This window comes from Protomyctophum bolini, assembly GCF_963924005.1.
Source record: "Protomyctophum bolini genome assembly, chromosome: 18".
NCBI lineage: Eukaryota > Metazoa > Chordata > Actinopteri > Myctophiformes > Myctophidae > Protomyctophum > Protomyctophum bolini.
The window spans coordinates 16,520,694-16,542,175 of NC_137879.1; the positions used below are offsets into that span (position 1 = coordinate 16,520,694).

The 21,482-nt window shown below is 42.1% G+C and overlaps 1 protein-coding gene across 1 annotated transcript; it reads left to right on the plus strand.

Moving 5' to 3' along the window:
• Positions 1-9,504: 9,504 nt before the first annotated feature.
• LOC308332815 (glycylpeptide N-tetradecanoyltransferase 1-like) lies at positions 9,505-20,475 on the plus strand. The gene is made up of 12 exons (XM_080788917.1): positions 9,505-9,641; positions 9,966-10,068; positions 10,749-10,893; positions 11,751-11,869; positions 13,993-14,084; positions 15,038-15,154; positions 15,791-15,961; positions 16,884-16,992; positions 17,497-17,667; positions 18,402-18,569; positions 19,760-19,897; positions 20,161-20,475. The coding sequence occupies exons 1-12, from the start codon at positions 9,622-9,624 to the stop codon at positions 20,182-20,184; spliced, it is 1,377 nt and encodes a 458-aa protein (XP_080645043.1). The 5' UTR covers positions 9,505-9,621; the 3' UTR covers positions 20,185-20,475.
• Positions 20,476-21,482: the final 1,007 nt, after the last annotated feature.

A 21,482-nucleotide genomic window follows, 5' to 3' on the forward strand; every position in this document is an offset into this window, starting at 1 on the left:
CAGCTCTTTATTGTCCAGTGCGATACAGGACCGTACTGAATTGTTTATGCTGTGGCAATAACTGTTGCAGTATAAACTGTATCAGTGCTCAGGAACAAACTGTTACAGGGAAGAGATGTAATGGAGTGTCACTCTCTGAGTGTGTTGTGTACACTGTGCGTGGATGGCTGATTTATCTTGTGTGTATCGATGCACAACAGGTGTGTAGACAGTTCTGAGTCCAATCAGTTTGACTCATGGGTGATGGCTTGAATCAGTGATCTCCCCGGTGTTTCACCGTTTCTTTCATATTTCCAAATCATAATTATAATATTTTTTACAATTGTTTGAATACAATAAAATGGCAGAAATCGCAGATGCTTTTGAGGTCCTCCCCCTGCACCCTGACGTCTGGCCTTTCTTCGTAGTTCTGTGGAAAAGCTCTTACTTATTACTTATTCACTGTCCGCCTGACCTTCGGGTGCAAGAGCAGCCCCAAGGTATTCAACTCCCTCTCTGAAGTCTGCTGGATAAATATTAACAACTGCAAAATCCTCCACCTGGTGCAAGAACAACAACAAATGAGCAGTGGGCCGGGTAGGAGGGGATTTACTGCAGAGATCCCAGCAAATAGCCAGCCAGTAGATCTACAAATCCAGGTTGCCCCAGATCTACAAATTGCCAGTGGTAATCGTAGTGGGCGCCCCCCCCAAAAGCATGTGGTTAGGTTAGGTCCATAGCACTCAGCGTAAATGTTTTTTCGTCAAGCTCAAAGCAGTGGGATCAATAAAACAGACCAAATAGGCCATGACCAATTCAGTGGGTGTGAGGATGGATGATTTGGTTGAGGTGAGGTCATGGAGGGTGATAGAGATCCCTCCACAATTGACATACATGGGATTGAAAGCTGGCAAATTAGAGAGGTCAAAGTCCATACTTAGAAAGATCTAAGCATGAGGAAGCCACAGGGACATTGAGGGTGAGGGCTGTCATTGGCACCGGGGCTGGAATTGCTGTGTACGAGAGAATAGGGAGGGAGATGCATGACGGTAAAATGGGGGCAGATACAGGGGGCACAGAGTGAAGAGGTGGACCCCCATGAGAAAATAAATGAGAGTGGGAAGGGCCAGCTTGAGATGGCTGGTTAACAGGAGAAAATATAGTGGGATGGGATGATTGTTTATAGGGAAGGAGGTGCAGCCTGCAGATGTAGCAGTGGATCAGAGCCTGATGGCCTCAAAAGTCTAATATCTCCCCAGGTCAATATAGGGATATCCCTTTGGTCTACTGGTTAAGATGTTGGACTTTCACGCAGGAGACTGGAGTTCAAATTCCAGGCATTACATTGATGTAAATGTAGTTGAAAGGATATTGGTAGGAGGTCGAACTAGAAGTGGATGGATGGTTGTTTAAAGCTACCCAGTGCAGGATTGTCTTTGAATTCTGGACATGATTGATGATTACTTAAATGACATTGCTGACAGAGACTGTTTTACACATAGTATAAGTACTAAAATAGAGTAAGCCATAGTCAGCGATTCTCACTCCTATAAACATTCGTAATATTGATGCCACCGTTGATCTCCTATAAGATTGCGCTGGACCCACTGCCCAGCTTCTCATTGAAAGGCCAAGATTGATAACATGAATCAATAATTGTGGCACACATTTTATCTGAAACATTGGCTCTTTGTATTCCCCTTTGAGCAACTCATCCAGGCCGCTCTTCCTCTTCGTCCTCTACGGTCCCATATTCACCCTATTCATCTCCTTTGCGGTTTTTGGTATTTGGTATTCTGTAAGATACTCAGAGGGACCACAACATCAGAGGGAGCACCCCCCCCCCCCCCAACAGAAACAACCTTGATTTTCTCTCATCCCATCCAACATTGTCCATCGCTGTGACATTTCTCTCCCCTTATCCCTCCCTCTGGCACTGTGCAAACTAGTGCAGAGTCAGCCAAAGAACAAGATCCCCTATAGACGAATTCACAGAGGGGTACCCTGGGCGCGGCCATTAATGAGGTGTAATCCATGGAGGCCAGGTGTAGCTAATCAGTGCTGCTGCACTTAATGGAACACCTCAGTAATGGCCGCACCAAGGCAAGCCTCTGTGAATTTGTCTATATGTCCCCTACTACCAGATCTGTGCATGCATGTATGTGACTGTGTGTGCGTGTGCGTGTGCGTGTGCGTGTGTGTGTGTGTGACTTTCTGCTCTTGTGACCAAGACCTTCTCCATCCTTACAGTGTGTGTGTGTGTGTGTGTGTGTGTGTGTGTGTTTGTGTGTCCTTGGAACCTTCTCTGAAATTCATGATTTTTTTCTCCTTTTGGAACACATCAACCTGGCTCCATTTTGGTAACAGGGTTCATGGGGCAAAATAAATACCTGCTCTCAAGGTAACTAACCCTATACTAACCCCCCATAAACAATGGCTGGCCTGGAACTATCAGAGTGGAACAAGCAATGTTGAATACACTGGTTGGTTAAACACTAGGACTCGCTTGGAGATAAATGGTACACTTACACACCTGTCATGTTTAAATGGATGAACAGCAGATTGAAAGTGACATTATAAAACGTGGATTAATGCACCAAAACAACTACCTATATAGGAACACCCAATGTTGTCAGAGTAAAGAAGTAGTTAGGAGGAGTGCAGAGATGTTGTAGTTCTAGAACTTTGTTGTGACCGCATGTCCCTGATGTCATCAATATTGCACATTCACAATGAATGTGTTCTACAATGTGTTCCTTAACCAATTTAAATTGTAGTAGTTAAACCATGAACACATTAAGCAGCATTGCAGCATTTCAAACATGCAAGTAAATAAACATTTCAACAGACCATTGGCGTCTTTGGGTTGAACTTCTGATAGAATTTCTCTCTGGTTTGTTTGAATGGCCTTTTAAAGCCTTCAGGTGCTCCTAATTAGCAGCGGCCTTTTTTCTGCTGCACTCTGGGAAGTGTAGTTTTTTTAGATGCCAAGCAAAAACTCCACTACTGAGTCTTGACTCAAGTTACAACAAGAATCATAAAAAACCTTGAATGATTACTATTGCAATTTATTTTGGGACAAATCTTAGATTGACTGGCCTACAAACATTTCAATCACCTCAGGTCCTCAGCGCAGCCATTGCGTAATCAATCTGATAGAGCATGAAGATTGGCAGACACCTGTGGTCGATGACGACGCTGAGGGCGGGGCGTGGTCTTCTGGGCTGCGCTCCGTCTCTGACGCTCCACTGACTAATTGCAATAGTAATCGTTCAAGGTTTTTTATGATACTTATAGGGTCATCCAAATAACATATTAGACCCGGAGAATGTACTGTGTTCTCTGGTTCATTTCTCTGCTGTAACTGTATTGTCCCCTTTCCCTTAAAAGGGGACGGAGGCGTGGCCACAGCCGTCTTGAGTGACAGGCAAGCTGTGCTGCTGTTACTGCAAGCAGACACGGGCAGCGCTGTTGATGATCGCACCAGGCGATATTATATTTAATTTATCCTTTATTATAGTTATTTTAACGTATTGGCGTGCTTTTAGATCACATTTTAACGCACTGATGTTATTATATGCCTTTATCTTCTGGATGATTGAACCTCAACGGTGCCACTGATTAAACATGCGCATTATATTATATGGGCCCTAAGAGACGGCCCGCTGTCATGACTCATGCCACATCCCACAATATATCCATGAGATAAAAAACATCTCATGGATGCACCTGGGACGTATCCTCAGTGATGTATCCCAACTTCCCAAGGTCATCGGGGTTTCGGGTCTCTCGAACATCATACCCCTCGCTCAAGCGACCCAAGTCCCGACTTACGTCCCAGTAGCTACCCTCAATCACGTATATATATATATATATATATATATATATAAACATACATTTGAGTGACAGAACTGTGACCAGTATTGTGTTGTAACATTACAAGAATACACTATTTATTTCTTAGATTGTAATTCTAAAATGCAGGAAGAAACTCAGCTTGGCGCTGCTGCCAGATAATTACTGCAAATAATTTACAGTGGAGGTTTTAAGACTTGGCTTGTCTGAACCTTGTTTGAAACTCCCTGCAGGATGGGTTGCGCGCGCACGCACGCACGCACGCACGCACGCACGCACGCACGCACGCACGCACGCACACACGCAGGCAGGCAGGCACGCACTCACTCACACCCACGCACACTGTGACATTTGTAATGAATGGCTCGGCTCTGTGAAAATTTTGGTTAAAAGGACTGAAATGCCACTGTAGCCATGATCACAAATCAATGAGAGATATGCTCTGTGTGTGTGTGTGTGTGTGTGTGTGTGTGTGTGTGTGTGTGTGTGTGTGTGTGTGTGTGTGTGTGTGTGTGTGCGTGTGTGCGTGCGTGCGTGCGCGCGTGAGTGTGAGTGTGAGTGTGTGTGACTAGGCTACTAGTGATGTCAATGAAACTGACAATGAGTTCCGCTTTGTGTTTCATTTTGAGAGTTCAGTTTGTGTGATTGTGTCAAAAAGAATGTCAAAACTCAGATTTGATGGGGTTCAGTGATGCAGAGAGAATAAAATGGCTTTGAACAATAAGAGATAGACAGAGATAGAGATAGACAAAACACATTCATTTATTCATTATATTTTCAGTAGTTTCAAGGTTTTGTTGTCTCCACCAGGCCGAAGACATGGGGAGAGAGTATGTTTTGCACTCCGTCCGTGTGTGTGTGTGTGTGTGTGTGTGTGTGTGTGTTTGTGTGTGTGTGTGTGTGCCTGCGTGTGTGTGTCCGTCCGTCTGTCTGTTAACAGCTAATCTCAGGCACCGTTAACCCGGTCATGCCAAATTTTGTACATACACTCCCTGAATGCCAACGATGAACCACTGCCCCAAATTTCCCAGAGCGTCCTGTTATAGCGCCACCAGGAGGCCGACTATTCTGTCCAAAAATCCCGCAAAACGTTACACAGTATCTCTATAGTCATGTGTTCTAGAATCTAGACGGATCTGTCCGATATTTCATATTCCATCCTAATTGGTTTGCAGGATTGGCCCGTTTTGAACAAAAAGCCTCAAATCATGAACGCAGCGTGCAATTTACGTGAAATCTTTCACAGGCTTTCCTATAGGTTGAGGTATATCCCACCCTTTTCACATTGGCCTGTTATAGCGATTAATATATATTAAAAGATTTTTGCAAAACACATTTTTGGAACAAAATGCCTCAAATCATCCAATGCAAAAATCCAAGGCATAAGATGAAATGGCACCCATTTCACATTTGCCAATTATAGCGCCACCAGGAGGCCACAACCTGACCTGGCCTGAAGGAGACCTGTGCCCCGAGGGGCACTTTATCTAGTTTAGTTTCCTTCCTTTGTGTAAATCCCACCTTAGTGTCTATTTCAAACACAAAGTGTTTTTTGACTGGGGAGTCATATTTTGACAGCAGTAACTGCCTGTCATAATTTCACCCCCTCTGTATCAACTAACTCAACTAGTATTAACTTAAGACGTTGACATCAGTGGATGTGAGCTCTCCTCCACCCGTAGCCACGTGGCACATGGCTCTGTAGCATGACCTCTCATGACTGGTTTACATGGCTACATGTTACTTTGCCCTGCCTTGACCATGCTACTTCTTTTCCCTTTATACCATAGAACCATTGTTCACGCGCCGCCCTGCAGTGCCAGCCTGCCTGCCAGCTCGCCTGCCACGCTTTTCCGATTCCCACGCCTGCTGAGCCAACCCCTCCCCTATCACTCTGTGGTGAATAAACAACCTTGAACTAATTACTAAATCGTTGTGTGCGTGTCTGTTTTTGTGTTTTTAGTTTTACCTGCCTACCAATGTGTGACATAAACCAGAAAAGAAAGTGATAAGAACAGAGACACATTCTGACCTGAGATCAGATTCTAAAAATGTCCTGACAGTCCTGGCAGTTTTCTAAAAAAGCTATGTTTCTGTGTCAGTGGTTTTTCAAAAATAGCAGATCTAGATCTGCTATTTTTCAATAGCTAAAGCATAACAATGCTAACACCAAAAGGGGTTCCCGCCCAAAATGGGTTAAAGTATAGGGAACAACTAAAAGAAAGTGATACGGACAGAGACAAATTAATTTATAGGGAACAACTAAAAGCCTGTTTTGAATGGACAAACTGGGAACTCTTTCAGGAGAGTTCATTAGTTTGAATGATAATTTTGTGTACAGCTTGTTGTCCCCAAAAAGGAGATAAAAATCTATCCAAATAACAAATCAGGTGACTAGAGACATAATGTTATAAATACACGGAAAGTGGCTTTCAAAAAAGATTCAGTATAGCACTTACGACTGAAAAAGGGCTGAAAAGGTTGCACAAAATTGTCAGACAGACAGACAGCTTCTGGGAGATTCCATTGAAGACAAAATGTATCAGAAACGACAGTTACGCCCTCTCCAACTAAACCTACTGTGCCAATAACCAATAATTCATTAAAAGATCTGAATCACTATAGTTCAAAGTACTTAAAACTGTCACACCTGCTACATCAGATAGAATTGTCATCACTGACTGATTACAGTACTGTTTGTGTATAATCAGAGAAGAACCATGTCTCTTTCAGTTCATCTGTCCATCTAAAAAGCATCCCCTGGTCTGCTCACAAGTTAATAGAGCTAACAAAAATGAATGAGCTTGATCCAAATCCAGTACTTCGAGACACCAAGCATTTATGAGATTATTTTAATGGGTCATTCCCACTACCCTTTGTAGTAGAAAAGATAGATGAATGTGTAGTATTCTCTATCATGCCGCTTCTTGGTCCGCGAGGCAGATAATTTTTAAACAGAAAATGATCTGAAGTCATCAACTCTCTCAATGAATTCTAAAACTCAGCATTTTACGTAGAAATAAAAGCTAATGGCTATTTATCGTTCTGGCACTCTACTGTACCTTTAAGCACCTAAATGTGTAATTTTGTTGAAACGCAAGCCACACAATATAATTAGCATTTTAGTGAGACATTTTAAATGTTATTTTGTGGCTTTTGCCTTTATTTTATATATTGTATAGGGACAGACAGTAGGCTGACAGGAAATGGGGAGAGTGATGGGGGAAGACATGCAGTGAAGGCCGTTGGGATCGGGAGTCGTACCCATGGCACACTGCCAGGCTGGGTTGCCAGCCAAGGTGCCTGGACCACTGAGCCATGGCCCAGGCCTTAATGAGACATTTTAATGGATTTTATGACAAGACAGTTTCTCATTACAAGTAAACAGTATATAGAACAAAGCGGAGATCCGGGCACACTTAATGATAAAAAGGAGGAAAACTTTATTCAACCGACATGTTTCGACCTATACGGTCTTCATCAGGGACAAGTTATACAAGTTCAAAACAGTGATTTAAGGTTTGAGGGAAAGCACTGAAATCAGGGATTCCCAACCTGTGGGCCCACTGGTGGGGCGTGAGCATATTGCGAGTTAATCAATTAATCTATCAAATTTAGAATAAATGCATTCTCTCTCTCTTTCCATCCGTACAGTATGTCCCTCCTTGCCTTATGTAGAAATACCCCCACCCCTCTCTCTCAGTCAGTATAAAAATATAACTATAGGCCTAAATAAGTCAGTCAGTCAGTCAGTCAGTCAGTCAGTCTTTTGCAGGTGTCAGTCAGGTGTTTGTGTGAGGTGAATTTAGAGTGTAGGTGATGTGATCTTTTGAAGCAGAGCTGTCAATCTTTCCACTCTGTATACTAACTGGGACCTACTGATTCTTGACTTCCAAATAAGGGCCCACAAGCTCATGGCACACATGCATGCTAATGATGCACACGCACGCACGCACGCACGCACGCACACACAGGGGCGCGGCAGGGAAGAGTCAAGCACACTCAAAACGAAATAAATAAATGAAACCTTTAAAGTTATATTCAGTGATTTCACTTAATTCAAATTTCACTTATTTTGTTTTGTTGTGATAATCCTCCCTACTATAGAGTGTGCTGACCATATAAGGAGTTCCCCCCTGTCCCCAGTTAACCCCTGGGGGTCAAAACCATAGGTTTCGTTTTTGGCTAGGTGGACCAGCCTTCATCCAATCAGGATAGAGAGGGGCCTTCCACCAATCATGATCGAGCGGGGGCGGGCCTTGGTGTGTGTGCTGTTGGCCTGTTGCGTGTCCCCCCCCACTGCAGTGTGTGTATGTGCACATCTGTATGTGGCAGACCGGGGGGGTTTCCAAGTCACCCCAATTCACTGAATTCATTCGTGCTAACCGTATTTGATTCAGAACGCAGCTGTCACTGGAGTCCTTACTAATACCAAGAAAGTGGTATATAAGTACTTTACATCAGTACACATCAGTATCTTTACACTGGCTCTCTGTTGGTTAAAGGATTAGTTTCAAAATACTACTAAATAACGGTTAATAAGGGCCAAAAATACACTTCTGATATTACGCTACAGTACGTCATGATTGAACCAGTCAGAACTCTCAGGTCATGTGGGACATGTATGCTTTCTGAACCCAGAGTCAAAGCTAAACATTTTTATACACCACTATAGAATACTCCCAGTTAACTGCAGGCCGCCAACATGTCATTTCTGGTTGTTTCTGCCTTTACTACTGCACTGTCACTTTATTCTCATATTTTTCGGATTTATTTTTACTTGTTGTTTTGCATTGTGTTCAATTGTCCGTTTAAACTGTGGTTCTTTGAATTAATGTTTCATGTAAAGCACTTTGAATTGCTTTTATATAGTAACAAAGACAGAAGGCCAAAAAGAAAGAAGGAGGAAGATAGATTTACTGAAAGTGTGCAGATTCACTTTCAACACAGCAGTTGTTGCCCATATGGTAATGTTGTTTTGTCATGGGCCCAGGAATTATTTATAGAGACTTTGAGCATTTCTACTGCATGCCAATTACCATCCACCCCACAGAATATCAAGGAGGAATTGAGAATTCAGAGGAAAAGACACACATGTACTGTTAAGGGATTTAATAGCTCAATCACTTCTCTGTATTTTGTAGTGTAATTTTAACAGTCGGTCAATGGTCCCCTGTTTATTGAAAATCATTGAGAGGCAAATACTTATAATGAGACTTATGAGAGAGAGAGAGAGAGAGAGAGAGAGAGAGAGAGAGAGAGAGAGAGAGAGAGAGAGAGAGAGAGAGAGGGGTAAATAATTATAAGTCTTGTAGTAGCCATATTTATAAGTCAAAAGCCCTTCTAGGGATGGGTGTTGCAAATTAGTATTTCAGTCAGACACATCAGGATTAACCATTTATTGCAACGATAATTGCATGTCTCTGCTCTGCTCCTCTGATACTAGATAATCTGCACAAGAATGGCACACAATCTGAGATCACAAACCGCCCTAGCTGTAGCAGAGCCTCAAATAAAGAGTTATTGCATGAACTTAACCTGATCCCTTCAATGGCATTAGTTAAGATATAACATACAAACCACAGAATCATACATTTAACTTAGAGAAGACATAATTCACTGTGAGCATTGTCCTGAGTTATCTGCAGGGTCTGGTGGGAGAGAGTTGGGCGTGGGTATCTGAGGCCGCCCCTCTCCTCCCTTACTGCAGCCAGAGATAAGAGAGGACAAGGAGCTGCATGGTCACAACACATTCTCTTTTCAGCTTTAGGGACACGCACCGTCACAATGACAGACTCAAACTTGCCGTAAGTAACCACATTTTCAACATGTTTTCAAGAACAATTACTACAGATGAGTGGTTCTCAAAGTGGGGTCCAGGGACTCTCAGGGTTCCAAATCAAATGGATCCCTAGAGGTCTGTAACTCTGAGGATATTGGAACCAAATGAACCCGTAATGTTTTATGGTCCATTATGGGGGTCCATTCTTAGAGTTATGGGGATCCTTATAATTAAAAAGTTTGAGAGCCACTGTTATAGATCCATAAGGAATGTTAGAAACACTAAGCGTGCATTTCATTGCAATATTGATTAGTTAACAACATGAGTTGTTGGTATGAACTATCTTTAGTGATAAGAGTCTGACGGACGACAGCACCGTGAAGAAGAACAAAAAGAAACCAAAGAAAGAATCTGCCTGGAGAAAAGATGGACCACAAGACCCATTTGAGATGGTGGGTGTTTGTGTGTTTGTATGTATGTGTGTGTGCGTGCGTGCGTGCGTGAATAAAGGACAGAATGTGGCACTTAATCTGACCAGGACTATGTCTATTTCCCCTGGGGGCCACCTGTAAGTAAGTAAGTAAGTAAGTAAGTAGCCTTGAGAATCAATGGAGCCATTTGACCCATATGTCAGGACGCAGCCTACAGTATCTCCTATTTCTGTAGTGTGAGGCAGCTTGATGTACCAGTATGCCCCCTGCCAAGATGTACAAGTACATCACCTGGACATGACACTAGTGTGTGTCGCTGGGTCTGACTGACCCGCAATCCAACGCTTCATGCTGAGTAGGGAGGTATTGAGTAGATTTTAACAGTCTTTGTTACGACTCAGGTCAGGATTGAACCCTGACCGCCCCAGTCTCAGAATGGATAAGCACAATAATAATAAGCACAAGGGCAAGGCCACTGAGCTGGTGGTAACTGCAAATGTTAAAGTTAAACGTTACCAACAGATGCGTATACTGTCTCCTCTAGCTACAGAATTTGCTTTTGATGCTTCCATTTCTCTTGCTGTGGATACTATTATGTATACGTCCTGTTGGGTATACACAAACACAACCCCATCATCTGGTCTTGTTCTGCTTTAGCTCGATGCTATATAATTGCCTCATATGTTCTTACTCTGCACTAGCTGGATAGTCTGCCTGAGGCGAAACAGCAGGAGTTCCAGAAAGCCCTCCACCTCTTTTCAGTGGCTCACCTTCTGCCCAGAACCATTCAGGATGCTAAAATGCGCTACTACCAGTTCTGGAGCACGCAACCTGTCCCTAAACTGGGTATGGATATTAAAAGGCTGCAATATCAACCACTGGCAAATGGAGTATTCGTCTTTACATTAAAGTTAATGTTGTGTTTCCTGACTTGATGATAACACATTGCTACAATCTCTGAATGCAGGAGTTTGTGGACACTTAATCTCATTGGCTAACCGCCATGCCTAACCATATAGCCACTTAAACCCTATATACTTTGTTAACCGGGTTCTCCGAGTCCCAGGGCTCTATTCGTGTTCTCTCTCCACCAAATGTCTTTGCTGAAAATAGCCAAATGTTCACCCCAGAATTGGGACATACAGGGTTCATGTTGTTAAACACACCAAACCCTGGCCTGGGCCATATGGCTCAGCAGTCCAGGCACCTTGGCTGGTATCCCAGTCTGGCAGTGTGCCGCGGGTTCGAACTCCCAATCCCGACGGCCCTTAATGTATCACCCCCCCCCCCCCATCTCTCTCCCCATTTCCTGTCAGCCTACTGTCTGTCCCTCCATAAAAAAATATAAAATAAAAGCGAAAGCCACAAAAATACATAAAAAAACACACACACACACACACACACACACACACACACACACACACACACACCAAATCCATAACTGTACATTTAACCACCTGTAACATCGGCTTTACTGCAGCTGTTCATGCAATGCATAGTGGGTATAATAAAGAAAATGGATTTTGAATAGAAATGTCGGGATGGACTAAATATATAGAAAAGAATGAATCATCAGCGTCAGCCAAAGTACATTTGAAAGCGTGTGTATTTCAGAGATAGAAAATATGTCCTCATAGAATCTTTAATGCTTTAATCTCTTTGATCAAACAAGGCTCTCTCTCTCTCTCTCTCTCTGTCCTCAGGTGACACTATAACGTCCCATGGCCCGATAGAGGAGGTGAAGACCAGTATCCGTAAGGAGGCCTACTCTCTACCTGAAGGCTTCTCCTGGGATACGTTGGATCTGACCAGCCCTGCTGTGGTGGGTTACACAATGGTTACACAATGTAGTTCACTGTCAATGAAGCATATAACTACAATAAGGACAGATCTGAGCTCACATGAAAGCAACCGACAAACCGAGTGTAGAGGTGTTGCTAATAAATTACCAACCAGAATTGTAATCACAAATAATGCATTGTTCGGCGTAATGATGAGTATATCGTTTACTGTACATTAACGAGATACAACATAGGCTGGTGTAGTGGTTCTAAAAGTGGGATCCCATAAATAATGTATTCTATACGTCTATAAGCTCATATCAGCTATTATTGATGAAATATTTAGAAAAATGAAAATCACACCCATGTGAAGTGAGGGGTGCTCTTATCATCGTACATCATGACGTAAATTCTCCATTCATTGTCAATGGTTTGTAATAGCTCAATATAGGAGGGGCCCTCAAAAGATGTAGTATAATTATTGTCGAAAATGTTAACACAAATCTTCTTTTATGGGGTGCCTGGCACAAATCATTTCAGATGGGGGTCGTGGGCCAAATATGTTTTCCAAAATAACTAATTGCACAATAGTGCTCTTTTCACTTCATCCTGGCTCTGGGCCTGGGCTGACAAATATCACAGACACTTTTGGTTGTTGTTGTTGTAATTGACTTCATGCAATTATTGTTGCAAGTAGAGGGCTTATAACGTTTCTCTCTGTCTCACGCACGCACACACACACACACACACACACACACACACACACACACACACACACACACACACACACACACAGGGAGCATAACGTTGGACTGTTACTTATCTCCACCTTAATGTCAATTATTTTAGAGACACATCTCAGGGTCGTGTCCATGGGTGAAGTCAGCTGTCAGACACTAAACAAAATGCAACCTTGACTATCCAGTATGGCTATATATTTAAAAAGCTCTTTGTATTTTTGTGCTGGGATCAAGTAGTCCTTAATTCAAATCAGATAACATGAACTATAGGCAACTCTTCTCATACAGAACAGATACAATCCTCTATTGACTGGCTTCATCGGGCCATGATGAATTGTCACTATGTGACATTTGTATTTTCTGATTTGTTCCCAGATGTTATGATTATACTAGGAGGAAGATTTCTTTCAAAAGAGTGTACAGAAAGTGTTAAAATTATGTTTTTATGTGGCCACGCCCACCAGTTCATTAAGTATACCCGGTTTTCACCTTAGCACCACCCACCTGAACTTAAGCGTCGCACCACAGCTGTTGTTGTATGATAATGCGGGAGGGGTTAGGGGAGGGGTTAGGGTTACGATGTTATGGTGTTATTTCGATTGGGCAGTTTGACTCAAAGGCTTTCAGCTTTCAGGAAGAAACCAAAAATACAAAGGGAAGACATATTTGAATATTATAACCACACCTGGAGGTCTATTAGAGTAATGTTGACTCCATAGACACATGCAAAACAGAAAAAGGCAGAATCACGGCACTCCATCTTTAACCACTTAAACCCTCTATTCTTAGAGAACAATCTACACCAAATCTCCTCGCCAAAATAGCCATCTACAAGTTCCCAGCACATCGGTTGATTGGCTTTCAATCAATTGGAATTGATGTTTCCCCAAGAATATGGTAGATGCTGGAGTTCAAGTGGTTAGTTCATTTGGAATACAACAAAATAAAAGGCACAGTTTGTTGTTTTCATGGCCGTGTTGGGGTTTTAATAGAACAGAGGTTAACATTTCCATACAAGGACCCCCAATTAGCATCTGCTAATTGAAATTATAGCCGATCTACAATATCACACTGCATCGCAGCATGATGCGTTGTGAGCTTGTAGATCTCCTATATTTGCATATGTATTTATTTTATTGAAAAACCTTTAACAATAAAGACATATGCCCTAAGTAGGGACTTAAAGTGGCACAGCACACTTTTCCTCTCTTTTCCATACCCCCCCCCCCCTCCCCCGCGACACCCCTCAGCTCCCACATTGAAAACCCCTGTTTTAGAACACCTGATGCAAGCGTCTGTATAGCCAGGATTAAAGGAGACCAGGAGCCATCTCAATGCTTCTCCTCCTCTGTCATTCAGTGCACAACGTGTCAGTAGCAAAGACAAGCAGCAGCCATCTCAATGCTTCTCCACTTGTCTTTCAGCTGAAAGAGCTATGCTCTCTACTGAATGAAAACTACATGGAAGAGGATGACAACACTATCAGATGTGATTTCTCTCCTGCGTATTTGCAGTGGTAAGATTCAAGCATTGACATTTTCTCTCTTTTTTTCTCTATTTCTACAATTGACAATTTAGGCATTTAGCAGATAATATTGTATCCCTATATTACTATGTAGCAATACATTGACATTGATAGCTTGAATCAGCACCCAATGCCATACATTTATAAGTTGAGCCTATGCCAGACTGACCAAAAGGTGGAGGCTTGTGTGGTGGAGGCCAGCAGAGAGCCGTATTTAAGCGGACCGCCTTATTGAGGGAATGAGGTGTGATTGGAGTATGGAAGTGTGACGTAATGATCATCTATTTAAAAAAGGCGACAAATGGGGATACAGGGACTGAGTAGTGCTAGTGAGGTGCAGTCTGAAGAGGTGAGTTTCACCTTCAGACAGCAGTGGTGGAAGTGGAGTGAGACTGCAGTTCTGACTGCAAGGAGGAGTTTACTTCACAGCTTGGGAGCCAGGAGAAGAGTATAGGACGTGTGGATGGTTGGCCAGCAGGGTGTTTTACTTAGGGTCAGTGGTTCCCAAATTGGGGGTCAGGACACCCAGGGTCGATGTTTCAAATTAAATTTCAAACGATGTTTATATGCAACAGCAAAATATTGATTTGTTTGACTTTACTAACTACTTAGAGGAGTTTAATTACTTTTCCATTCCACATCGCTACACTTGGTCCATCGGTAAATGCGTAATCTCTGTGTTTATGACAAAGTGCGGGTTTGTGTTCAAGGCTGCATGCTGCTTCAGCATCACCACACCACTTCACATTTATATACCGGTAATATATTTTCACATGCACATCTTCCCCCGTGGGAGCAACCTCCATAAGTCTCCCAAGGGTCCTATATAGCAGTACACTGTTATGTCCTTTTAGTTACATTTGAACACTCAGCGTTAAAGTAAGAAATAAGATTTCACTGCTAATGAGATACAGTGAGTACAACCACCAGCTCTTCCTCTGCAGGGCTCTGCAGTCTCCTGGCTGGCTGACCCAGTGGCACTGTGGGGTGAGAGTCAACACCAACAAGAAGCTAGTGGGCTTCATCGCTGCCGTTCCTGCTAATATCCGCATATATGAGACGTGAGTACTGTAGTTAATGTAGTATACTATACATCCTGGGCCCTATCTTGCCTTGCCGTACCCCATTATGCCATTTTTACTATTTTGAAAAATATTTTAAAATAGTTAGATAGGGTGCAGAAGATATGGCCCCTAGTCACTCATTTCACTTCACTCTGCTGGCATGTGGTACTGAGACCAGGACCAGTGGACCGTTGTGGACCGTTTGCTCAATTACAATACTGTACTTCAGTCTGATTTTGCAGTACTTTTTTACTTCTACTCCACTATATCTCATGGGCAAAAATTGCACTTACGGTAATTACAATTATTTGACTTTGAGCTTTTGTTACTATAGTTACTTAAATATGGAAAAAATTACAATATTATTGGTTAGGATATCCAGCAGCCCCTCCTTTACCAACTGGAATATTAAAGTGGTGAACATTAATGCTTTACTAATTCTGAATACAATTGTACTTGTAACAGACTAGGCCTATGTGTTATTGCTACTTTTAAGTACAGTCTGGGTACCACCACTGTCCATGCAGTACCCACAACAACAGGGTGACAACAGAACGTCACGTTTTCTGCTTGTAAATGTGCACCTCAAAAGCAAGCCCCAGAGGCAGGTGTCCTGACAGAATGTGTTCCCAGGGAGAAGAGAGTGGCACAGGTTAACTTCCTGTGCGTCCACAAGAAGCTGCGCGTGAAGCGCATGAGTCCGGTTCTGATCCGAGAGCTCACCAGACGGGTCAACCTGCAGGGAGTCTACCAGGCTGTCTACACAGCTGACGGAGTGCTGCCCTCACCGACGGCCACTGGCAGGTACTGGCAGGCTACTGCACACTGCAGGAACATCCTCCATCCTCATGTGTTCATTGTTAAAGCATGCGTTGGCCCGTGTACCCATTTTTCCATGGGTCACACATACATATCCACACTTTGTTTTGGTTGCATTTCGTATTATTTTATTTTTGTTGTTCTATAAAAAGACATCACACATTATTTAAGAAATCTTGATTTTTGCACATGCAGATCACACATCTTGTCAGCTTGAATGTTGGCTATTTTAGTGGTTATAGGTTTTGCTTGGGAACCAATGATTTAATGATGCAATTTGTAACTTAGTAATAGTATTGTCCTACCCGGGATTCGAACACGGGTTAAAATAATATTATAGGTTATTCACTAGTTTTAACTCTTACACTTTGAAATAGATAAATGAACCGTAATTAATTATACTGTGTAAGAGCTGGTATAAATCAGGAGGTTTGGACTGATCAGCATTCATTCAGTTCATTCAAATCAAAGTGCAAACTGGAATACCCAGAACTTTACACCATGATCGAATACTAATGCACAATGGTATTCTAATTATTCTGCTCATCGGTTTCTATCTATTCTGCGGCTCTGCACTAAATTAAATGTGAAAATACGGTAGCAAGGGTCCTTATCCTCCTATAATGTTCATTTGGTTGGAGGTCATTGACACACAAAAACTAATTTAAGATACTCAGCAAAGCTTTATGAATAAATTGTAACCATTTCTAAACCTTATATGCACCAACAGATGTCTATAGTGTACTAATTAGGCTACATAGCCTAAAGAGCCCCTGTGTGTGTGTGTGTGTGTGTGTGTGTGTGTGTGTGTGTGTGTGTGTGTGTGTGTGTGTGTGTGTGTGTGTGTGTGGTGCACTAATTAGGCTACATAGCCTAAAGAACAACAAGTCTTGTGTGTGTGTTTTAGATACTGGCATCGTTCTCTGAACCTGCGTAAATTGATGGACGTGAACTACCCAGGTCAAAGACAGAACATGGCCCTGCAGAGAGCTCTCAAACTCAACCGCTTGCCTGAGGTTTGCATACAGTGCCACCTTGTGGCAAAATGTATTTCACTACACATTGGCCCACACAGTCATATCAGGCCTATGTGACTAAGAGGAATAAAGTAAAGTAAAAACGCACATACATGTCTCTTCATGGGCGGAAATACCGTAGACACCTTTAATTTCCCCATGGGGATGTAGCTTAGAGAGACCAGGATTACTCAGGCTAGAGGACACAGGGAGAACATGCAAACTCCACATAGAAAGGCCCTTTCGCCAACCCCACCTCGGGGATTTACGTGCCCCTATATATATAATAGACACCTGAAAAAAATCGCAGTAGTGAATTGTGATATCGACCAGTTAATGTTGTCAATGTTTTGGGACTTTTTCTACAGCTAGGCAAGCCCGTACCATATTTACCGTTTCCTATATGCTGCCTCAGTCGAAAGCCTAACTTGTTTTTCTGGGTTTTCTTCAAATACCTCAAAGTAAACATATCTGTGCCATGTTTGCGCTCCTCCTCTCACCCAGGTGATCAAGACACCAGGCCTGCGCTGTATGACGAGGCAGGATGCTTCGGGGGTACATTCTCTCCTACAGGGACACCTCCAGAAGTTCCACCTGAGCCGCATCTTGTCTCTGGATGAAGTAGAACACTGGCTTTTACCAAGGGAGAACGTGATTGACACCTATGTTGTGGAGGTTTGTCAGTGTCAAAAAACAAGAAAAATACCCATTAGCAGCCTCTATGGGGCTATGGAGGTCCTTACTCCCAACTGGACCAATGTGGTTTGAACTGAAGAACCATCCCTTTGGCCTAATTTGGTACTAGAGGAAAGGCCCTGGGGTCACCGGTCATCTAAAATCATAGGGTTCATTCAGCATGGAGTGCATGACGTTAAACAGCCAATAAAGTCTTTGACAAGGCAATTAAGCTGGAACAAGAATTTGGAGAGTATTTCACAGCCATTGTACTCATTGTACAGGGTGACTCATTAGAGGAGATCCAGCCTTCACACTGATGAAGGCTGGATAGCCAAAACATTTGTCTCCTGTTCAAAATGTCTTGGTGTGTGCGACCCAAGGACCCCCAGTTTGACATGCATATTAGTCTACAGATCCCCATTTAATGGCATTTCTATCTCTGAGACACCAATTTATATTGTAAAATCAATGTAGTCCGTTTGGTTCCGTTTGTACACTCTCAGAGTTCCAGACCGATTAAAGGTTCATTTGGTTCAAAACTATCATTTAGCTGGGGACCCCCTGGAACTCCCTCAAGGACCCCTTGAGGGAACCACTGTTCTAAGATATGGGGTCCAAAATGCTGAACGGATTGATATACTGCAGCCTCTCTCTCTCTCTCTCTCTCTCTCTCTCTCTCTCTCTCTCTCTCTCTCTCTCTCTCTCTCTCTCTCTCTCTCTCTCTCTCTCAGGGCAGTGATGGCTTCCTGACAGACGTGGTGAGTTTCTGCACTGAGTCCAGCAGGGTGCTGAACCACCCGGTGCACAGCAGCCTGCAGACTGCCCATCTCCTCTACTGTGTGTCTACTGCTACACAGCTGCTCAGTCTCATGGAGGACACACTGGTTCTGGCCAAAACTGTAAGTGTGTGTGTGTGTGTGTGTGTGTGTGTGTGTGTGTGTGTGTGTGTGTGTGTGTGTGTGTGTGTGTGTGTGTGTGTGTGTGTGTGTGTGTGTGTGTGTGTGTGTGTGTGTGTGTGTGTGTGTGTGACTGTGTGTGTGACTGTGTGTGACTGTGTGTGCCAATTCATTTATTGTATATGTCGTAGATGATTCAAATGTTTCTCACGGTTGTGCATAAATAAATCCATTTCACATATGTTGAAAACGGATTTGTAGGCTGTGTGTAGGCTGATCACTGACACTGGTGCTGTGTAGCTTTATGTACATGATAAAATCCTCAGTGTTCAATTACCGTAACAGTATGGATTTAATTTACTGTGCACTAACACACATGTGAAGGCAGTAGAAGTGCCAGCCTGGTCATTTGGTGACCTTAAATATCTTATTTTAATAGTAAAGTATTTTTTTAATAGTAAATACTTTTTTAATTATTTTGCTACCAAAAGCCATACATAACATTATTGTCTCCACCAGGCCGAAGGCATGGGGAGAGAGTATGTTTTCCAAGAGGCCGACTTTTGTAAAACAATTTTTTTGATATTACTTCTGGCCAAAAATCCCGCAAATTTGGCCCGTTTTGAACAAAAAGCCTCAAATCATGAACAAGTGCAAGTTACGTGAAATCTTTCACAGACTTTCCTACTAGGCTGAGGAATATATCCCACCCTTTTCACATTGGCCTGTTATTGCAAAACACATTTTTGGTGGAGACCTGTGCCCCGAGGCACACTTATTCTATTATTATTTATTTATTTTGTATTTTAGAATTCTAGTATATTCTAGTATTCTAGAATACAAAATAAGATATTTAATTTTAAAGGTACTTAAAGTGATATTGTTTTGTTAAAAATAAAATACGTATTAAATGGCATAGTGTTCTAATATCGGTCTTCCAAACTGACCAGCTCTCTATAGTAAACAGAAAATACATTTCAGGTTGGAATACCAATTTTATCCGATCAGGATACACAAGTGAAATTTGAAGCAATGAAATAAAATAATAAATATATGAACTCAATTGGAAGTCGAACATGTGGTGTTCTCTCTCCTGATTGGTTGCAATGTGTAACCCACAACACATTCCTGCAGAGACCGGATGAGACAACAAATAAACTGTAATAAACATGTGATATCTCTCTCTTTGACAGAAAGGGTTTGATGTCTTCGTTGCATTGAATGTGATGGAGAACAGTGGCTTTCTAGAGAGGCTCAAGTTCAACATTGGTGACCGGAATTGCCACTATTATCTGTACAACTGGGCCTGTCCTAACATAAACCCAGATAAGGTACAATATGAATACTGTAATATGTCAGCAACAAAGAGTCAGAATGCAAAGTATAGTGTGACACTATTGAGTGTCGTTTTCACAGTTAGCTAAGTTAGCACAGTTAAAAAATAATAATATTATGAATATTGAGATTGTGCTACAAGTACATTCTAGTGCACTATTCAAGTTGAGGGAATCATGTATTTATTTATTTCAACTGTGATTTCTTTCTTTCAACTGTGATTTCAGTAGTTAATTAAAATTATCTATTTGTTTTCCAGGTTGGATTGCTGTTACCCGGGTAAATTCACACCTGAGAGAGGAACCAAATGAGGACTGGTGCAGCGCAAAACATCAAAATGCAACACTTTTGTTTATGTCTTTATAACTCTTTCTAAGTTTTTACTTATACTACAATTTTCCTAGACACAGATGATTATAATCCACTGCCATTATTTACATCCACTGAAACACATCTGCAAGATAGCAAATTAGATTTTACCCAAAGGCCCCACGAACATTGTCATATTCCTGCAACAGTCCCATATTATTCAACACCTGTGAAACAAGTGTGTGTGTGTGTGTGTGTGTGTGTGTGTGTGTGTGTGTGTGTGTGTGTGTGTGTGTGTGTGTGTGTGTGTGTGTGTGTGTGTGTGTAGGACCACTACCAGTTGACCTGTAGTAAGTCTCATGGTCGGGGGGGTAGGACCAAGTCTCATGGGATTTGGGATTTGTTTATAAACATTTTGGTATTTGTTTATAAACATTTGTGATTTGTTTATAAACATTTGTGATTTCTTTATAAACATTTGTGATTTGTTTATAAACATTTTGGGATTTGTTTATAAACATTTGGGATTTGTTTACAAACATTTGGGATTTGTTTATAAACATTTTGGATTTGTAAGTCTCATGGGGGGGTAGGACCACTTCCAGTTGACCTGTAGTAAGTCTCATGGTCGGGGGGGGGTAGGACCAAGTCTCAGGGGATTTGGGATTTGTTTATAAACATTTTGGTATTTGTTTATAAACATTTGTGATTTGTTTATAAACATTTGTGATTTGTTTATAAACATTTGTGATTTGTTTATAAACATTTTGGGATTTGTTTATAAACATTTGGGATTTGTTTACAAACATTTGGGATTTGTTTATAAACATTTGGGATTTGTAAATCTCATGGGGGGGGGGGTAGGACCACTTCCAGTTGACCTGTAGTAAGTCTCATGGTCGGGGGGGTAGGACCAAGTCTCATGGGATTTGGGATTTGTTTATAAACATTTTGGTATTTGTTTATAAACATTTGTGATTTGTTTATAAACATTTGTGATTTGTTTATAAACATTTGTGATTTGTTTATAAACATTTTGTGATTTGTTTATAAACATTTGGGATTTGTTTACAAACATTTGGGATTTGTTTATAAACATTTGGGGGGGGTAGGACCACTCAGGGCCGGTTCTAGGCATAGGCGAACTAGGCGGTCGCCTAGGGCCTCAACCACTGAGGGGGCCTCGTCACAGGGAGAAGATTCTTTTTTTTTTCATGTATCCCTTACATGGGCTACTGGCCACATGTGGCCCCCACCTAGCTTCTTAATTTT

Bases quoted from the DNA above. Each gene is read 5' to 3' on its own strand.
- LOC308332815 (XM_080788917.1), top strand. From the start codon at position 9,622: ATGACAGACTCAAACTTGCC. The intron at 16,993-17,496 runs GTTTGCATACAG...CCTCTCACCCAG, and splicing joins AACTCAACCGCTTGCCTGAG to GTGATCAAGACACCAGGCCT. The intron at 19,898-20,160 runs GTACAATATGAA...TTTGTTTTCCAG, and splicing joins CTAACATAAACCCAGATAAG to GTTGGATTGCTGTTACCCGG.